General features: G+C 37.3%; 1 protein-coding gene across 3 annotated transcripts in view; it reads left to right on the top strand.

Moving 5' to 3' along the window:
• Positions 1–18676, top strand: part of MND1 (meiotic nuclear divisions 1) — an 80105-nt gene that overhangs the window by 44731 nt on the left and 16698 nt on the right. Inside the window, exons 7-9 of one of the 3 annotated variants that reach the window (XR_005655645.1) lie at positions 221–265; positions 9921–10080; positions 12140–18338. Coding sequence is in view for 1 of the 3 variants with exons in the window: in XM_039875935.1 (XP_039731869.1) it covers positions 221–265; positions 4953–5059 (152 nt within the window). In the remaining 2 variants the exon portion in view is untranslated. Of the gene's footprint in view, positions 1–220; positions 382–4952; positions 5200–9920; positions 10081–12139; positions 18339–18676 lie in introns of those variants that run through there. The other 2 variants (XR_005655644.1, XM_039875935.1) reach the window with 2 other exon arrangements.

The raw sequence follows: 18676 nt of genomic DNA, 5'->3' as shown, positions 1-18676 counted from the left end.
AGGGAAATTGTTCACTTTGACTTTCTATTAATGACTAATGTAACTGCAGCTATCCAGAATTTCCATGGGAAGGTAAGCAGGTTTGCGAGATACAGTATGTCACTATTTGAGCTTTTTTTCCATAGCCATTTTATTTGTATAACCTTTTGTTCATATAAGAAAAAGAATCTATAGATAGATGAAAATGATTATATATGTGTGTGTATTTCCTACCCTCCAGGTCAAGCAAATAAAGTAGCCAAAGAAGCTGCTAACAGATGGACTGGTATGTATGATAATGGCGCTGCTGAACTATAGTTAAACTTCTTCTACACTTACCATGATATGAAATACAGAAGCTATTGTGCCTGGTTTTGTTCAAGAAAAGATGTTTCTGGAAATGTATGTATTAAACAGGCTTTTTATATATAAAATCATTTTAGTTACTTAAGGTTGTTTTTAAAATCTTATTATTAGTCATTTTGTAAAGTATAAGGTATTTTCGAAAGACCAGTGATTGCTTCCAGTTTAGCTTTTGTGTAACTCTTCTGGATGTCACTTGAGCTAATCACTTAACCTTCATTCAACTTTAAGAGTTTCATAGAATCCTAAAGATTTGTCTTCTTGCTAATAATAACAGCTAACATTGGTTGACAGCTGACTATAAGCCAGGCATTGTAAAAGGTGTCTATATCTCTACAACAATCTTGTGAGATAGATAGGATTATTATCCCTAATTTTAGAGATGAAACTGAGACCATCAAGAGCCCGTGGTCACACAGGTGCTAGGCCATGGAACAAGAATCGACTTAAAGTGGTCACTTTAAGAATCCAGCTTTCCTGATTCCGGAATCCAAGCTCTTACGCTTGGATAGTCTTCTCTGTATACCTGCCTTCTGTAAACGCCTCATTAATCTCTTCGCCAATGGATATATCCTCTGGTCTATAGCAGAGATATTCTAAGAAATGTAAATTAATAAGGGATTATCTGTGTATCTTAAAGTTTAGAAGAAAGTTAATGATGATAGTTGTGAATTATATACAGGTATAATTAGTATTGTTAAAACCTGTCTGAAAATTATACTAATGTTTTTCCAGTATTTAATTAAAATAATGGTAATTGAACTGGTCCATCCTGGTAAGAGTTTATAAAGCCTTTACATGTGTTACTCATCCTCATTCTGGTTTTGTGGGAGAGATTGGATAAGATTGCATTAGCACAGAGATCAGAAAGCTTAAAGTGACTGCTTTAAGTCAAAGGAGATGAGTCACTGGAAGAACAGAGATTGAGCCAGGTTTTCCTGACTCCATGTCCAGGCCTCTGTATTTCACAAAAAGTTTTAGAATCATTTTTCCTTGTCTATTTTAGAATTAAGTGGATTGATAAAATCAATGTAATTGGCCTTTGGTTCCTATAAAAGTACAATCTTATTTATTTCAAAGTTGTTTCCTAAATAATGTAGTATTTTAGCGATAAGAACAGAATGGGGTGAAAGCAGCAAACTAACATTAAAGAAAAGAGAATAATGAAATGTGTGTCCAATAAAGTATAAATAAATAATAAATATAGTGCTATTGTCTAGATTGGAGAAATACAAAATTTTGAGTGAGAAAAAAAGCAAGAGAGTTTTTAGGTTAAAGATAACACAAGAGTCACAAAGTACTCTCTCCCAGTAGTTCTCAGCAAAGCAGCTCAGCAAACGGTAGTAATAGGCAGCCTGTGTATATGATTAAAGGAACTTGACTTTGAAAGGAATCCAGGTTGTGCTCCTTATTTGCGCTGACTTATTGAACTTCTCTGAATTAATTCCTCATCTGTTCAATGTGGATAATATCTACCTCACATTTCGGGAGGATTAAATAAGACAGTTGGTAAGCCCGTTAGCACATTAGACACGTAGGTAAACAAATACTTCTTCCTTCCCCCTTCTCAAAAATATCCTTTCATGTTTTCCAGTTGATCATAAACTCCCAAAATTATAATTTAAAAAAATGTTGGAACAAATTTTCCCCTCTATGTTATTAGCTGAGAAAGAACCTGGAACTTTTAAAATCATGTAGGAAGGAAGATATTTTTAGAACAGCAGAAACAGCTGTTAAGAACCATATTTCCAATTGAGGTTACAACTTGCTCCTTCCATCATAAAAGTGTTATGAAAAGATCATGAAGTTAAAACAAATTATATCTCAGAAAACTTCTCAGTCTTCAAGACGAACGAAAAGAAAACATCAGTAATACTTAGAACTAAAGATTGTTATGTAATTATTAGTTAAGATTTGGTTTCTTTTTACTTAAAAAGTTCCTAAAGTCTATCTAGAATTGAGATATTTACTGTTCAGTAATTTAGTATTTCAATTTTATAGAATGAGATATTATCTCAGAGTATAACTAAAAAAAAAATCACATCTAAATGTTTTGTGACAGTAAATGCACTTTAAATGTCATTTAACAAATTATGTTAACACCTTGCTTAATAACTAAGATGGGAGACTTTTTATGATTTTGTGTGAGAGGCATCTTAATGAGTGAGCGGGAACAAGTTATAAAGTCCCAACAGAGACTCAAGCACGTATTACCCGTCCTATTCTTATGTATAGCTTGGGTATGCCACCATATTAATTAACAAGAATTTTACCAGTCTTGAAGCTATTTCTTAAAAACAAAACAAAAACACAAAACACTATTTTTTTAATCCATTTACAAAAATTTCCACATATTAGGAAAGTTATTTGATGGGAAACGAACTATCAGGATTGTAGGTAACGTTGTCTTGAAGGCAGACATCCAGCGGCCCAAGGACTTGTTCAGTGGAGTCTTTTTGAATTGGTCCATTAAGCATTGTTGTAGAGAGGCTTTTATTTGTTTCTTTTGTTTGTTTTTAACCATATAAGGATTGTAATAAAATGGTTTCTTGCCCTCATGTGAATCAAGATCTCCTTCCTGCAAAGGCTCATAGCCTTACTGTAGTGCATCATTTTGTTCTCTCCTGATCCAGGTCTGAAGTCCATTTCTCCAAACTTTCTACTTCCAAACTGTCATCCATTCTCTCATTTCCTGGAAATCTTTCTGTACTCTTGGAGCCTGTTCTGAAAGCTATACACATAGAACTTGATCTTTTCTCTCTAACATCCGTATTTGAAATCGTTTAGTAATAAATTGATTTTTTTCTCTCTGTTCTTTCAAATTGAGGCATGGGCTCTCTACATTCTGGAATACCTGTAATACACTTAATACTTGTCTCATGTAGCAGTGGGCCCTCCAAGTATTTGGCTGACGTTGACAAGAATGTTCAAGTTGTGTAGAGACTAGTAAAACTAAACAGATCATTCTGGAGTACTTCATGCTATTAGCATTTAGTTTTCTCTTTTAGGTCCTTATGAAAAGTAAAGATTTGTTTTAGATTGTTTATAAAAAGTAAAGATTTAATATCTATTGATATTCTATAATACTTTAATCGAAAGAAATTAGGATGTTTTTTAACATTCTGTTCGTTGGCGTATCAGTATTAGCCTTAGAAATGAACTTCATTCCAAACATTTAGTTATTATTATTTGATACCTGAAATTAAACTTCTTAAAACAATATTTTTAAAAGTGATCAAACTCCATATATTAATTTGCTAAGGATACCGTAACAAAGTACTTTAGACTGGGTGGCTTAAACAAAAGATATTTACTTTCTCACAGTTTTGGAGCCTGGAAGTTCAAAATCGTGGTTTCTTCTGAGACCTCTCTCTCCTTGGCTTGTAGATGGCTAACTTCTCACGTGTCCACACACGGTCTTTTCTGTTCATGACCTGGTATCTCAGTGTGTCTGTGTTTCCTTTTCTTAAAAGGACACCAGCCGGATTGACCAGGGCTCACACAACAGGCTCATTTGTACTTAAACACCTCTCTAAAGACCCAGTTTCCAAATATAGACACATCCTGAGGTACTGGGGGTTAAGACTAAAACATACGAATTTGGGGGAGGTGACACACTTCCACCCTTAACACTCCAAAGAACCTATTTTAACCTTTTACTTGATTATCACCACTAATACAGTGCTTAACATTTATACACTACTCTGAACCAGAAAACTCTATACCATTACTTTTCTATATTTATAATACATTTTCATTATAAAGGTGGTATATGTACGTTAAAGAAAATGTATAAAATTAAAAAAAGAAAACACCATCATTCCCATTCTCCATGGGCAGCCACTGTGAGCACGTCGGTGCTGCCCCGCGTCCCTCACTGCCTGTGCGGTACATGCCCTCCCAGGTGACTAGATTTTATATTGCTTTGGTTTTTTTATTTTATTAGGCTGGGGTGAAGATTCAACCATATATCTTTGTACACAGTGTATTTCCTTGGTGTAAATTCCTTTACGAAGATATAACATTCATCTTCTTCGTAAAGGAATTTACACCAAGGAAATACACTGTGTACAAAGATATATGGTTGAATCTTCACCTCAGCCTAATAATGCATTTTACCACTCGAGGACACTGAAGATACATCTGTTCCTACCTTGGTCTTTAGAGAGGGGAACCCCCTTCCCTCTTCACCCCTTCTCCCGCACGCTGACCTGATTGTCTGGAAGCCATTATTCTGTGTCAGGGAAGGAAAAGGGTCTGGAGAGAAGTGTTTCCTCTGGGCACAGGAGCAGCTCTGATTTCTCCAGTAACAGTCCTGGCCTCCGCTATGGTAAAGTGGAAGAGGCCCCGTTAGCTTCTTCCTGTCTTTGGATTATTCCTAAATCAGGTATTCTTTCGTGGCAACTGATTTACTGAATTTTTAAATATGACTTGTTTATTCAAAATATTAAATATTTTCTTCTGAAATTAACTACTCTTGAAAATACAGAAAACTACTTATTTTGATACTTATGAAAGTAATAAAAGTAAAAACAATGGATATAATTATATTTGAAATGTTTTATGATTGTGTTTTGAATTCTCAAAAATATTTTTCATTTCTTTTATAGATAATATATTTGCAATAAAATCTTGGGCCAAAAGAAAGTTTGGGTTTGAAGAAAATAAAATTGATAAAAATTTTGGAATTCCAGAAGACTTTGACTACATTGACTAAAATGTTTGATGTTGTTAAAGGATCTATATGCTTGTGAATATGTAAATTTTTTGTTATACAACAAAATGTATGGAATTGTCATTTACCTGTAACTGCGATTATCATTTTATTAATTTTAAATAAAGTATAAGGTATAGATATTTTTCACTCTTTTTGATTGATCAAAAGCAGGATAGCCATATTCCTACACAGCTCATCAAAGGATAGTGCAAATAAAGCCGTCCACTTAAGATTTACAGATAATTTTTTAGAGATCAAAGCTGTCATGACTTGATAACATTTTTTAGTTTCATTCAAATATTAAATATTAAGAACTGAGAGTACCTTTGAAGGTTCTGTTGTCCACATACACTCACACGTGCTTGGAAATAACCTTTAAAACCCTAATGGCTGCTTTACTTTTTCTCAGTATTTAGTGGAAAATGTGTGTTATTAATTCTCAGTATACTGCATCATATTTGCAAATTTCCCACAGAAAAAAATACAGAACATTGCTGTTCTTCAAATTTAGAGTTAGGTAGTAATTCCTTAGGCATGAAAATTCTTTTGAATTTTTGATGACTTTCTACTACAAAGAACAAGCTTGTGGCCCTTTGTCCTGATTTATGTGCTTTCTTTGAGATGATATATTGGTGTTAGTATAGCATACGTCGCCGACTAGAGTTTGGGCATTTTTTCAGCTGCCTAAAAAGTAGGTTAACAATAATGTATGTCCTGTGTATATATCTTTTTGCAGTTAAGCTTAGACATTGAGAGTATTTGCAGGCACTCTAAAGCAAACTTACAAAAAAAAAAAATCTAAACTCGTGTATAATGACCTTTATACACATGCCTTACCTTTTTTTTCCTGCCACATTGTTCAATTTTGATATTCTTTTAAGTAACTTGAATGAGCTACTCTGTATTTCTGAACTGATCCAAATGGCATCCAAGCCATTTGTTAGTGAATCTGGCCTTTGTATTGCATGGAGTCGCTCTGGGCCAACTTAATCACTTCCTGGAGGTGGGTGGGAGCAAATTGGTCCATCTTTGTTTATTCTTGAGGCCGATTTCTGTTGCCTTAGGACAACAGCTCTTCTCCCAGGAGAAAGTATTTGATGTGAGTGACAAAGTGCAAAAAATAAAAACTCGTCATAAGCCTTTCCCTAAAACATTAATTGTAAGAATTCCAAAATTTCTCAGACGCAGCTTGCAATTTATTAGAAAAGATGCTTCCTCGTTTAGAGAGAAGATATGTATGTTCAAAAAGGAAGCCATTTCTAATTATCCCTAAATGATTCTATTTTAAAAATCTTTAGGCAACTTTTTTTTTAACTGCATCTATTTCATGGGGCTAGCATGAGAATGACTGAAATGGGTCTGTACATGAGCTAACCAGAGGTTGTGGTACCCTCCTAAGCTAATAGTTTTCTGATAAATGTTTAAACTGACTTTAAAAGGTGAGGACAGGGCCTGATTTATAGTAGTAGTATCTTATTTGTGTGGTATAAATACTCCTAGTATAGTCAATTTCAAATTATCAATATGATGACAATACAGAGTGGGGAAGAGATGCTCAGTAGCACACTATTATGTATTTTTTCTACTGTACAGATAAAATAGATGTAAATAATCTTCAGAGCACAGGTAATGGTAAAATGTCAAATAATTAGTGATGAGATTTTAGTTTTAGTACCATTGTTTTTAATACAGTTCATCGTAGTTTATGTAATTTAATCTTTATTAATGGCTGTGTTTAACAGCTGGCTTGCTTTGTTACTTAAGTTGGCTTGCTTAGTCCAGCATATCACTTTTCTTAATCTTTAAGAGTTGCTTTTGAGTTTGCTCTTTGAAATTAGAGGTGCTGATTGAGAAGTCCAGGGGCATTGGTCTAGCCAAGCTCTAGGAAATCCTTAGTCCTGGGTTGGTTTTGTTATTGATCTGAAGACTGAGTACAACTTGGGTTGACCTAACGTCAAATTACTAGTGATCTAGGATGAAATTTGATTCATTATATAATGTTAGAATTGATAATCCCAGTAGCTTCTCAGTTGTGCAGTTTCAAAGGTATTTGGGAGCTGATGTCCTTCTTAGCAACATTCTCATGTAGTTATTTTTAAAATCTCACATTCCCATTTTTAATTGATTCTAGAAAAGCGATTTTGTATGTTTCACAACCGTTCAGGGCCAGATAAATCACTGAAATGTCCCTTCTGAGGTCGTGCCAGGACCAAAGCAATTCATAAGGATGAATTGGAATGACTTTTCCTCTGATGTTTGCCACATCATTAGTCTGATGGGATTATAAAGTGCTTGGCCTGTCACAGAAATAGATGCTATTATTTTTAACTTTATCAAACAGGATTCTCTTTAAAGGATTAGAAAAGGAAATGAGTATATCTGGCAGCCAAGAAGCAAGAACCACCTAATAATTCTTAAGCATTAAAGTCTAAATTGTAAACCCAATAATACTGTCTTTTGAAAATGATTGGAGTAAAATAAAACATTTTTCAGCTAATATGGCATCATTTGGTAAGAGCAATTAAAATGTGACAGATGGTGGGAAGGTATCTTAAAATTATGCATAAAACTCTCTTTCAGGATACACTTCCTGAATATAAAACATGAGGAAGATATACTTCGAATATAAAACAGGAAGAAAATATACTTCATTATGAAATGGCCAATTGGTAGTGAATTTATATAATACTACCCTAGCTGGTTTTTAGAAAAAACTTGGTGAGAGATAGAGGTCAAGCAATGTGGCTATCTTTGGAAGTACTCGTTGATTGTGAAGGTTAATTTCTATTTAGCAAGATTGACAAACTGCCATCTTGAGAGCCAAATCCAAGGCCTGTATTTTACAGCCCTTGAGCTAAGAATGTCGTTTTACTTTTTTTAATGATGTAAAAATAGACAGGAATATTGCAACAGAGGTTGTATGTGGCCCATGAAGCCTAAAATATTACTATCTGACCCTTTACAGAAGATATTTGTCACCCTCCAAAAGGTCAACATTTGACAGCTCGTGGCCTGGATATGACCTGCAAGGTTATATTTTATTTTGCCCAAACTTTTATTTTTGATATAAGTTAGTCGCAACATGTTCACATGCAAATTGAGATTTTCAGCTTCTCTTGGAAACTGGGTGATTTGGCTACCAGCAGTGGTTTCACAGGGCAGCACATCAGCTGGAGGTAAGCAGGGCTGGCCCAGTGGTGGGGATTCGATCTTGGAGGAATGCCAACGTATAGCTTTCTTCTTTAAGTTCCAGCTTTGTTCCAAGTCAAACTGACTTGAGATCAAACTTTAATGTCAACTTTTCAAATTCCAGGAAAAAAAAAATTCTGGTGCTATTTTTAAAATTGAGATTGTATCAAATTCCTAAATTAACATAGGGAGAATGCATAGCTTGATGATTATGAAACATCTTAAGAACAAGGATATCTTCCCACGTGCTAAAGCTTACTTTTAAGTTTTTCCAGTAGTTTTATAGTTTTCTTCACATAGACTTGTCACATTTCTTAAGTGTATTCTTAAGTATTTTATCTTTTTTGTGCAATCGTGAATAGAGTTTTCTATCTTATTTTTTAACTGATTATGTATCTGAAGGCCATTGGTTTTGTATATTAATTTTATATCCTGCTATCTTGCTAAATTCTTTTTTATTTGAGTTTATTTCATAATTCCCTGAAGTTTTTCAGGTGTCCTGTCGTATCATCTTCAAATAAACATACTTTTGATTCTTCTTTTCTAATTCTTACGCTTCTAACTGTTTTTATCTAATTGCATTGGCTAATACCACTCGTCAACCTGTATTGGAGACAGAGAACATCTATGTCTTGTTTCTGACCTTAGTAGGAATGTCTTTAGTATTTCTGCATTAAGTAAAATGCTGGCTTTTTATGATATATAATTTATAATGATAAGGACATAGTCATCTAGTTCTATTTTCTCAAGTATTTGTATAAGGAGTAGTTGAATTTGTCAGAGGCTCCCGCAGTCTATGGAGATAAGCATATGATCTTTCTCCTTAAATCTATTAATAAGATGAATGATTGTATATTTTCTAATGTTCAGCCATCCATATATTTCTGGCACAAAACCTCCTTGGTCATGGTGTATTTTCTAAATGTGACGTTAGAGTTTATTTTATTTAGAATTTTTGCATCAATATTCATAAGTGATACTGGCCTATAACTTTATGTGCTATCTTTACAGATTTGGGTATCAATATTATACTTAAAAAAAAGATTTGGAAGTTTTCCTTCATTTGCTCTGAAGCAACTTATGTAACATTGGGACTATCTGGTCTCTAAAATACTCAACTATAACTTCAAATGAACAAGAACAAAAATTAGATCATTCTGCATATATGGATCGGCACTATTTTGTTTTTCATTTCAAAGTTTAAAAAGTTTGTTCAAAGTTTATTTTACTTGTCACGTAGTATTCCTTCAGAAAGATATACTAAGATTGATGGAAATTTGGTTTGTTTTTAGTTTCATGCTATTTCAGGCCATATTTTCAAAGAACATTTCTAAACATATCTGTTTGCACATTTGTGGAAGTTTCAAGGATGAATTCCTTGATTAAAAAAAAAATAAAGTTCCTCTTCACGAAGTCCTTAACCTCTAAAAACAATATGAGAAACATCAGACAGAGCTGATTTTTATGGAAAAGAAGAGGAAGACTTTCAGGACTTTTTAAGTTAGTTTTTCTATGGGTTTTCAGAAATGAACTCAAGTAATTTTTTATTCAAAAAATTTATATAAAATGAGCTGGGACTCTTATCAAAAGCAGACTTGTAAAAAATACTGCCTCTTAGCTGGAATTTATTAATGAAAAAGAAAATTTATGATTAATGTTCAATTTTCTCTAGGTTAAAGACTGGCTTTCAAAAGTTCACAGCCAAGTGCTTTCTGAGACATCTTTCTCAAACACACCCTACCAATCTGGAGACTGGACCTGCTGCAGAAAGGGCGAGTTCCTTTGCAAGCTTGGACTTGGAAGGCATCGTGTTTCTCATAACATTTCGAAAAGTAACTATGGGAACTTTTTACACATTTCAGTTGAACAGATGTGTAATTTTTTCTGGCCAGTTGTGGTTGTTGTCGAATTTAAGTAAACGTACTTCTTGCTTACATGTGTTTTCTGTGTTATGTGTACTCTGGGAACCCACACCTGACTGAGTTTAACTTGCTTAGCAAGTTTCCATCCAGGCAGATTTGGTTTGATCCTTAGGTCAACTGGAACAAATATTTTGCCTTTAAGTGCCCTAATAAAATCAGTTTGTATCTACAGGGATTGAAATGGCCTGTTTGTTTGTTTTTAACAGATAAAAATATACTTTTGATAATTACGACAATTCTCTTAATGGATCCAGAAAGATAACTTTTTTTTTTTGGAAAGGTGTCAACATTTGATCTAGCACAGCTTCAAGGATTAAAGTACCTGGATATCAAAATTATTTTACATAACCCTAACTGAAAGTATTGCTTAATTTCTCTCATATATGCACAAAACATTTAGAATCAGTGACAGCCATTTTATATGGCAATGTTAACTATGTTATATAATAAGACCATTTTAAGAGTAAGGCGGTAATATCGTCACTAGATATATTTTGAAAGGTAGGTTGACTTTTCTTTCCACTAGACGAAAGCTCCTTGTGAGGGCATGTTGATTTTTCATCCCTGTAGGCCCAGAGCACCTCAGGTAGTATTTGACACAAAAGAATTACAGCTTCATAATCTCCTGTCTCAAATAGACTCTCGGCATTGCTTATCAAGGCTTTTACTTAAAGTCATAATTGGCCTTATTCCAGGAAGGCTGTCAGGCAGCCGCTGCTTTCAATCAGCTTTTCCTCTCAGTCCCTGTAACTATTTCAGACATTTGCCACTCAGGCCTCTCTACTCAACCCCATTTTCCTCAATATTCTCTATTTAAAAAAAATTTTTTTGTTGTTTTAAATTTGAGCCCTTTAAACATAATCTCAGCTTCCTAAGCCCCCTACCTACAGTTGTTTTCCCACCCGTATTTCCTGTTTAAGCCAACCTTTCTACTCTTGTCCATGATCCAACTCCCTCCTGGTCGCTCCGAGGCCTTGCTTAATTTTTCTCCTCTTCCTCTTCCCCGCAGTGTCTTCACTTTTCCTCTTTACTGGCCAGTCTTTCTTAACACATCCCTACAGTGTTTCATCAAACTATATTTACCTGGTAGAATAAAGTACCATTCCTTCCCATTATATTCCGTTACCCTAGGGTTTAGTGAAATTGTTCACGTCATTCCTTGAAAAATGTTATTCACATTCATTCAACGTATCTTTTTCTCCATTCATTCAATCATTTGAACATTCATTTAATAACCTCATATTTGCCAGGCATTATATTAGATAAATGAATTCTGTAATCCTTGCCTCAAAGAATTCCAACCAAGTACATGAGGCAGCCACGCAAACAGGGCATTATAAAGCTAGGAGGAAAGCCAAGGAGAGGAGCATTCGGGGTGTTATGGTGACACTGAAGGGGAGTATCCGCCTCACCAACCTAAACTCACACTTCTTAGGGTTCAGACCCATAGATATGCTGGGTGAGTTCACCGCTGGAAATTACCATTCCTATTTTGGATCTTGCATCTTGATATTTGTTTAATAAATGCATGCTGGGAAACATCATTGCATTTTAATAAGTAAACATAATTATTTTAGTAAGAAAAAATATATAAATTATTGTTATTCAAAATTCCAGGTACCTTTTAATAAAGGGGGAAAATAAGAATATATACATTTATCATTGCTTTTATAGGCACAAAAAACTGAAAGGCTGCACAGGAAACTTATTAACAGTGGCTACCTATGTGAGAGAGGGATTTTTCCTCTGTTCTTTTTTTAAAATTTAATTTTTGAACTATGTATTACTTATTCGAAAAGTTAAATTATAACAAAGAAATCCTAGAGTTCTGGCCTCAACTTTTCCAATCTTATTTTCCATTTCTCTAACATGAAACAAATCAAGCTAGTTTTGTCTGTTAATTAAAGAATCATTAGCGTGCAAATTTTGCTCATCAGACATGTCCTCCATCTAAAACCATTTCTTCCAGGTCCAGCTCAAGTCCAGCAACCTGGACAAGGCCTTCTGTGATTAATGCCAGCTCACAGCAACCTCCCGTAAGCCATAGCTCTACAGAACAAGGTATGTCAGTTCATGTGGCACTGGTCATCTGCTGCTCTATAAAGTTACTTAAATGTTCATGTTTGGATATCTTGTTGTATCAACTGGATTTCATACCTCTTTCCATCATCTACATAGAAAGCACTTAATATTTCTCGAATTAATGCAGTCCACTCACTGAGGGGGATAAATACTACCTTAATTAAAAGTCTTAAATGGAAAACTAAACAATAAGCTGTTGGAAGTGTTCCATAAGTCCCTGGAAAACAGTACGGAATTGTGGATTTGGAGTCAGACAAGCTCGGATTCAAGTGCTGGTTCCAACTGTATGAATTCAGCCAAGTTACTTAATATCCCTAAGCCTTCACGCCCTCTTTCTTAAATGCAGATTTAAAAAAAAAAATGGCCTCACAGATGTTGAGTTTGTTTGGAGAATTAGGTGAAATAATGGAGACACAGCAATTAACACTGTGCTCTCGCACAGAGTATGTGCTCAGTGGGAGGTAGTTACACCATTCTGAACTTTTAGGAAGTGCTTGCCAGAGAAAATACAGTACTCCTCAATGCAAATACGATGACAGCGTTCACTTTCACAGGTGTGCTGTGTTCTAGGGCCTGGGCTCCACCAGAGCTGACTCTCAGCTCGGAGTCCTTGCTGCTGCGTCGAGGGTCCTCTTCCGTGCATCTCCCCCGCCCCTCCACCGCCACCAGCTCCCAGCCAGCAGCCTCTGCACTCAGGGCATCCATCACCTTCTAGGGACAGGGAAGATGAGTGACAGAAATTCCCACTTAAACGTCAGGACACTTTTTTTTTTTAATAGAAAAGCATTGTTATACATGATGATTAGGGTCTTCAGTAAAATTATTATCGGTACGTGGGGTTCTTTGGCCATATCTGGAAATCTAAACCACTACGTCTAAAATTGTTTCTATGGGAAACTATGTTCCAAGTGCAACTGACTTAGAAACGAACTATTGGAATGCAGCTTGTTTGGGGACTGTCTGTAGGTCAACTTTCATAACTCAAATTGTCAATGAAAAAGGAAATGACATTTGTTCTGCTCTTACCGAAACATACTGCACGTACAGTTCTATAACTATTTCGTGAGGACACCAAGTACCTAACGTTATTTAAAATAGCAGCCACATGAACCCATCAGATTGGACTGATATTCCGGGTCTAATTATATTTGAGCTACTAACTCCAGCAACTCAGATGGTTAGGTGTCTTTTAGACATTTTTAGAATTTAAGACTTTTGAGGAAGGCAGAAAGACTTTGCTTCTGCAGAGCTCCCCTTGTGGTTATCTAGCTGTCGCGCGAGGCAGCGTGCTCCCTCCCCCTCCCTCCTCGCCGGCTTCTCTGCCCATGTATGGTCACTGTTCCACAGCCTTCTTGGTACTGAAGTGAGCAAGTCGGACCCTTATTAGGATCCAAGCTTAAAAGTTAAACAGCTCAGGGGCTAAGAATAAGAATCTCCTGTTTGTACAATCTGGTAGATCAACTGAACTGGGTTTGGGACAAAGTTATTCAGGGAGGAAGAGGTAGGAATAAGAATATTCTATATATTGATGTCCTAACAGAAAACCAGTGACTTGCCCTGTTTTAAATTCATCCTGTCATGAGTCCCAAGAAAGCATTTTTCTAACTCTCATGCTCCCATTCTGTGGGATTACCACAACGAGCATCAGGTAGGTCTTTTCGTTCTGTGTTCTTTTTATGCCCTGTGTATGTGGACAGAAGCAATTTCCATTGCACTCTTTGCTATTTATTCCAGGTTTACACTCAGTCCTGAGTTACCTTCTCTTTTCAAGTAGTTTCTCTAAGAGAGAATAGAAAAAAAGCAGAACTAGGCAGATTATTCATTCTCTTTCCACGCCCTTGACAAAGTCAATTCTCCAGAAGGGTAAGCTTTATCATATGTCATGATAAAGCTTGCGAAGATACCTCACCCAGAGTGTTTGCCGTGTTCTAAGGGATAGTTGTAACTTTTTGAGAATTCTGGAAATTAAGCAGAATGAAACTTTTTTTTCTACAAAAAAAATACTTGAAACGTTAGAGATCTCCAGTCCCTTATGAAATGCCTCCTTTATACCATTCACAAAGGTGAATGACAAGATCCAAGTCCTAAAGATAAGCAGTCTTGATGCAGAAACAGAAATGGAAATGGATACTTACATATCAATAAGTGCTGTAATAAAGCTTTTCAGTGGCTCTGGGAAGTCCAGGTGAAAGAGTAACTGTCCAGGGGCGACTCAAAAGGCCTTATGGAGAAACAGATGGTCAGTCGGGCTGAGTCTTAAAGGTAAAGTGTTCAGAGCAGAGCAAGTGAACACGAGGAAGGCCAGAGATTCCGGCAGGTGAAGATCTGAGGAGTCTCCCAGGCTCCCTGATTCTTCGGAAGTAAATGAGGGGGTGAATGTTGGTACTTTCATTAAGTCTTGCTTTCAACAGATATTTATTGGGTACTTAGTAGGTGCTGGGGGTTACAACGGTAAACAAGTTCTCCTGAAGATCATGGCCTGGCAGGAAGACATTGAACAAAATGCTGTAACTGTATAACAGCACTGTGCAAAGTACCATGACGGAAAACTCAGGTGCGGAGAGTTTAACCGTGGGACCTTTTTGGACTGGGGTGGGATGGCGTTTCGGCGTGCAGGTGACAAGGAAGAAAACGTCATGAAAAACAAGACCTAGCACTTTGCGGAGGGAGAGAGAACAGATTTTCCTTGGGGAAAAAGCATGGATTTGAAAGAGGAGGTGAGAGTCAGTGAGACAGAGCCCCACTCCCAGGAAAGGGAGTAGGTTGTGGGAGGACCAGAGAAGCAGACACATCCTTCAGGGTTTGTAGGAACTGTCACAAATTTGGGACTCTGTGGAAGATGGGAAGCCATTGAGTGGTTTAAGCAAAAGAATTAACATGATCAGATCTGTATTTTTAAAAATCACTGTGACTTGAAAAACAAACAAAAACAAACAAGACACTGTGACTACCATGTAGTGGTCAAAAAACTTTTTAAATCGTGAACCTCTATCAATAAAACATTTTAAACCTGCATGCTAATGCAGGTATGTTTGTTATAACATAATATTATGTATATTAGGTAAAATACAGAAAAATAGTCATTTTCAAGAATGAGATAAATAGAAGTCCTGAGATTTTCTTCCCATGCCCGTCAGCTGGTCCTGTGCCCTCTGTGGGTGCAGGCCCCATTTGGGAGGCTCATGGTGTGGGGCGTGGAGGGAGAGCCGGCCTGGGAGAGGGGAGACAGGTAAGAAGTGGTGGGAGGCTTGGATTAGGGCAGGGCAGGGAGAGGCACAGAGTTGAAACACACTCTCCGGGTTGAATAGAGAAGACCTGATGACTGGTTGGATGGGATGAGGGTCGGGCGGGGAGCTGAGGAGGGAGGACAGTGTTAAGGGTAGAGCTGCCGGTTTCTGGTTTGAGTAACTTCAAAAACGATGCTGTCAACCTGCCCTTTCAATGCAGTTGAGTAAAAAAGTCTTAAATTTTGTAGTTAAAAAAAAAAAAAAGGAAGGACTCTTACAGTCATTTTAGTAGGGCATGTGGGTTTTAATTGTTCATTTTTGTAAGAGGGATTAGCCCTAATGCCCAAGTTTTTTGTTCTCATCTTTTATCTAAGGATAGGAAGTTCCCATAGAAAGCCGAGGTTTCTAAGGCCCCACCTTTCTCTCTCTTGCTTGCTCTCTTGCTCTCTTTCTCTGAGACTGAGTTCCTTCTGGGTTGTAAAAATGCAGGATTACTTTTATCATTTGCAGTTTCGATGGTGACATATAATTAAATTATACATACATAAATTAGGACTCTTCTTTTCCCACTGATCCATTTTATAACACTTAGTACATTTTCAGAACGACTTGAGTCTGTTTCTCAGCATGGAGTACACTGAAAATAATGCTATTCACAGATTCCCACAAAAGTAAAACGTTGGAGGAGTTACAGCTACTCTAACACGCTGACGGCGGGCCTCCTTTGCTCCGCTTCAGAGAACTGGGTGGGAATCCCCTCACCAAGGACGCCTTTGGCTCAGCGCTCATCTGTAGGCAAATGTCAGCTGCAGCTACTATTAAAAAACCCTTTAAAAAACCATAACCACTCGTAGTGATTATGAGGATCCAAAAAGATAATGGATATAGAGCATTCTGTAAACTGTGAGTTCATACATGCGTGAACATTAATATCTTTAAAAGAAAATTATTTTTAAGCACTCCTGAAGTAGCAACTTTCAGGAGTAGAAATGGGATAAATCAATGAATAAAATGTGAGAAGCTGTCATAGCCACAGACTATGCCATAATTAAAAGTGTGCTTGAATGATTTTGAGTTTGGAATGACATTTAGGATGGAAGCTGGATGATTCTGCTAGATACGTACTTGAGTGAAAATAGGTTTTCTGTCCCCTGTTAGATATTCGTAATTACTTTGCTTCACCTTCTTAGTTATAAACATTAGTGAACAAACCACAAATTTGGGCCCGTTCAGTGATCCAAAAGCATAGAAGGAATATTATTTATAAACTTAGAAATGCCTTGCTAGTTTTCTCCAGATAAGAGAATTTGACCTAATTTCAGAGAACAAGTTTTACTGTATATATACAACTTTATATAGGCTTGTCAACTACTTTGGAGAGAGAAGGGTTTTCTTTAATCATTTAGATATCTAAAAGTCGTGTGTGACTATCACATTCATTGTTTATGTTCAAAAACTGCTGAAAATGTGACCTGAAGTTATGGTTGGGGACTTTACCTTACTTTTCAGGTGTGGCCTTATGCTCACTGTTTTCGTGGCAGCCCTGGAAAGCAGAAATCCTGGCTTTTTTCCTCAGTAGTCCAAGCCCTAGGAAGGGTAGTGGATTCCAGGTTACAGTTGAGCTGTTGGTTTATAGGCAGAAGCGTGCGGGGAGGATTAGTGGGCACAGTCAAAATGTCTTGGCCAGAAACATGAAGGGAAGAATTTCCTGCTGTTAGAAAGAAATTCCTCTAGGCCGAGAGGAAGAGGAAAGAGAGGGAAAATTGGAGACCCTAAGGGTTGAAGGGACCTGTGCACTGCTTCTTAGCTGAACTGCTAAGGAGAAGGCAAGACCCTAGAGAGAAATGGCTATGACGTGTGTAGATGGGCAAGGATGCCCATGTCCCAAACATGGCTCCGAAGCAGCCAAGAGCTGCTGGACCTGAGTAGGTGTCTTTGCAGCAGGTAACTTCTAAAACAGAGGACCAGATGCACCCATCCTTGATACTATGTAAGACCCCAGAGCTGTGGCACGATCTTGGGAAACCAGGAGGGGAGAGCCTCAAAAAGGGCTGTGGTTAAATCTCCCATCCTACAAGATGGAGACTAGAAATGGAAAATAACTTGATGTAGAAAATAAAATTCTATTTCTTGCAAAAATAAGTTTGTGGACCGAGATAACAACTACGAAGGGCAAACTTTTTTGTATCAGGTGCAGAAATACACTTCAGTTTAGTGTGTCTGGGCCATCGTACATTCTGGAACAGTAGGATGTGAACGAATGAAGGTTAACCTTGCCAGCACTCTAAAATGAAAAGACGTGGAAAGGGTTCTCAGTGCCAAGTCAGAGTCATTTAAACAGTCGACTGAGATGGGATTTAGAAGCTTGTATTGGACTGGAATTTTTGACAGGTAACAAAGGGCCTGCTGAGATTTTAGGCTTTAGAGGCAGCTTACCCAGTAATGCTCTATTTTATTTCTGTTTTTCCAGAAGACACCACGAGGCGAAATAGGGACGTTTAGCTCTAAGAAACAGTGGGCAGTGAAGCCTTCCCTGTGAAATCCCTCTTTGACTGCCAGGGAGTGCCAGAGACGTCCACACACACAGGGAAGCCCCTCTCCCTTCCCCCCAGATGTCTGTGGGTAGCTACCAAATGAGAGCATCCAGGGGCAGACCTGACTCCCCTACCGATGTCTTCAGTGTGAAAAAGTGCTGGGAATAGCCAACCGGGATTGCAAATATAGAAGGGTACTCTTGAAAGTAGAGAGTTGAGTTTGGTGTGGAAACGGCCTGCCAACACCTTGGGGGAAACAGAACTCAAGATGTGAAGACAGAGAAAGCAGTAAGTAGCAGGGAGAGGAGACAAGCCCCATCTTAAGGTAAGAGGTGTCAGGGGAAAAATAAAAGGGAAATAATGACAGGGAAGGGAGAGGAGAAAGCATTGACATCACATGGGGATTTCTGATGGGAGAGGAAGTGAAAACTGCAGAAATAGAAAGAGGAACTTGAGGACCAAAGGGCTTTATTTCCTAGTTGCCCCCACTCTTCTACTCACTCTTTCCTCCCCCAAGAAGCAACCATATTAAGGGGAGGAGATCCCGGAAATGTCCCTTTGCACCTTTGCCTCTGATTTTGTGATTGGAGATGCCAGCTCTTTAGTAGGCTATTGTCTAGGCTGGAATGGAATGAGGGATGTTCCCAGAGTGGAATGTGGCCT

The sequence above is a fragment of the Pteropus medius genome, unplaced genomic scaffold, assembly GCF_902729225.1.
Source record: "Pteropus medius unplaced genomic scaffold, Ma_sr-lr_union100, whole genome shotgun sequence".
Taxonomy (NCBI): Eukaryota; Metazoa; Chordata; class Mammalia; order Chiroptera; family Pteropodidae; genus Pteropus; species Pteropus medius.
The sequence above is the reverse complement of the archived record's forward strand: the minus strand, read 5'-3'. Positions and strand labels throughout refer to the sequence as shown.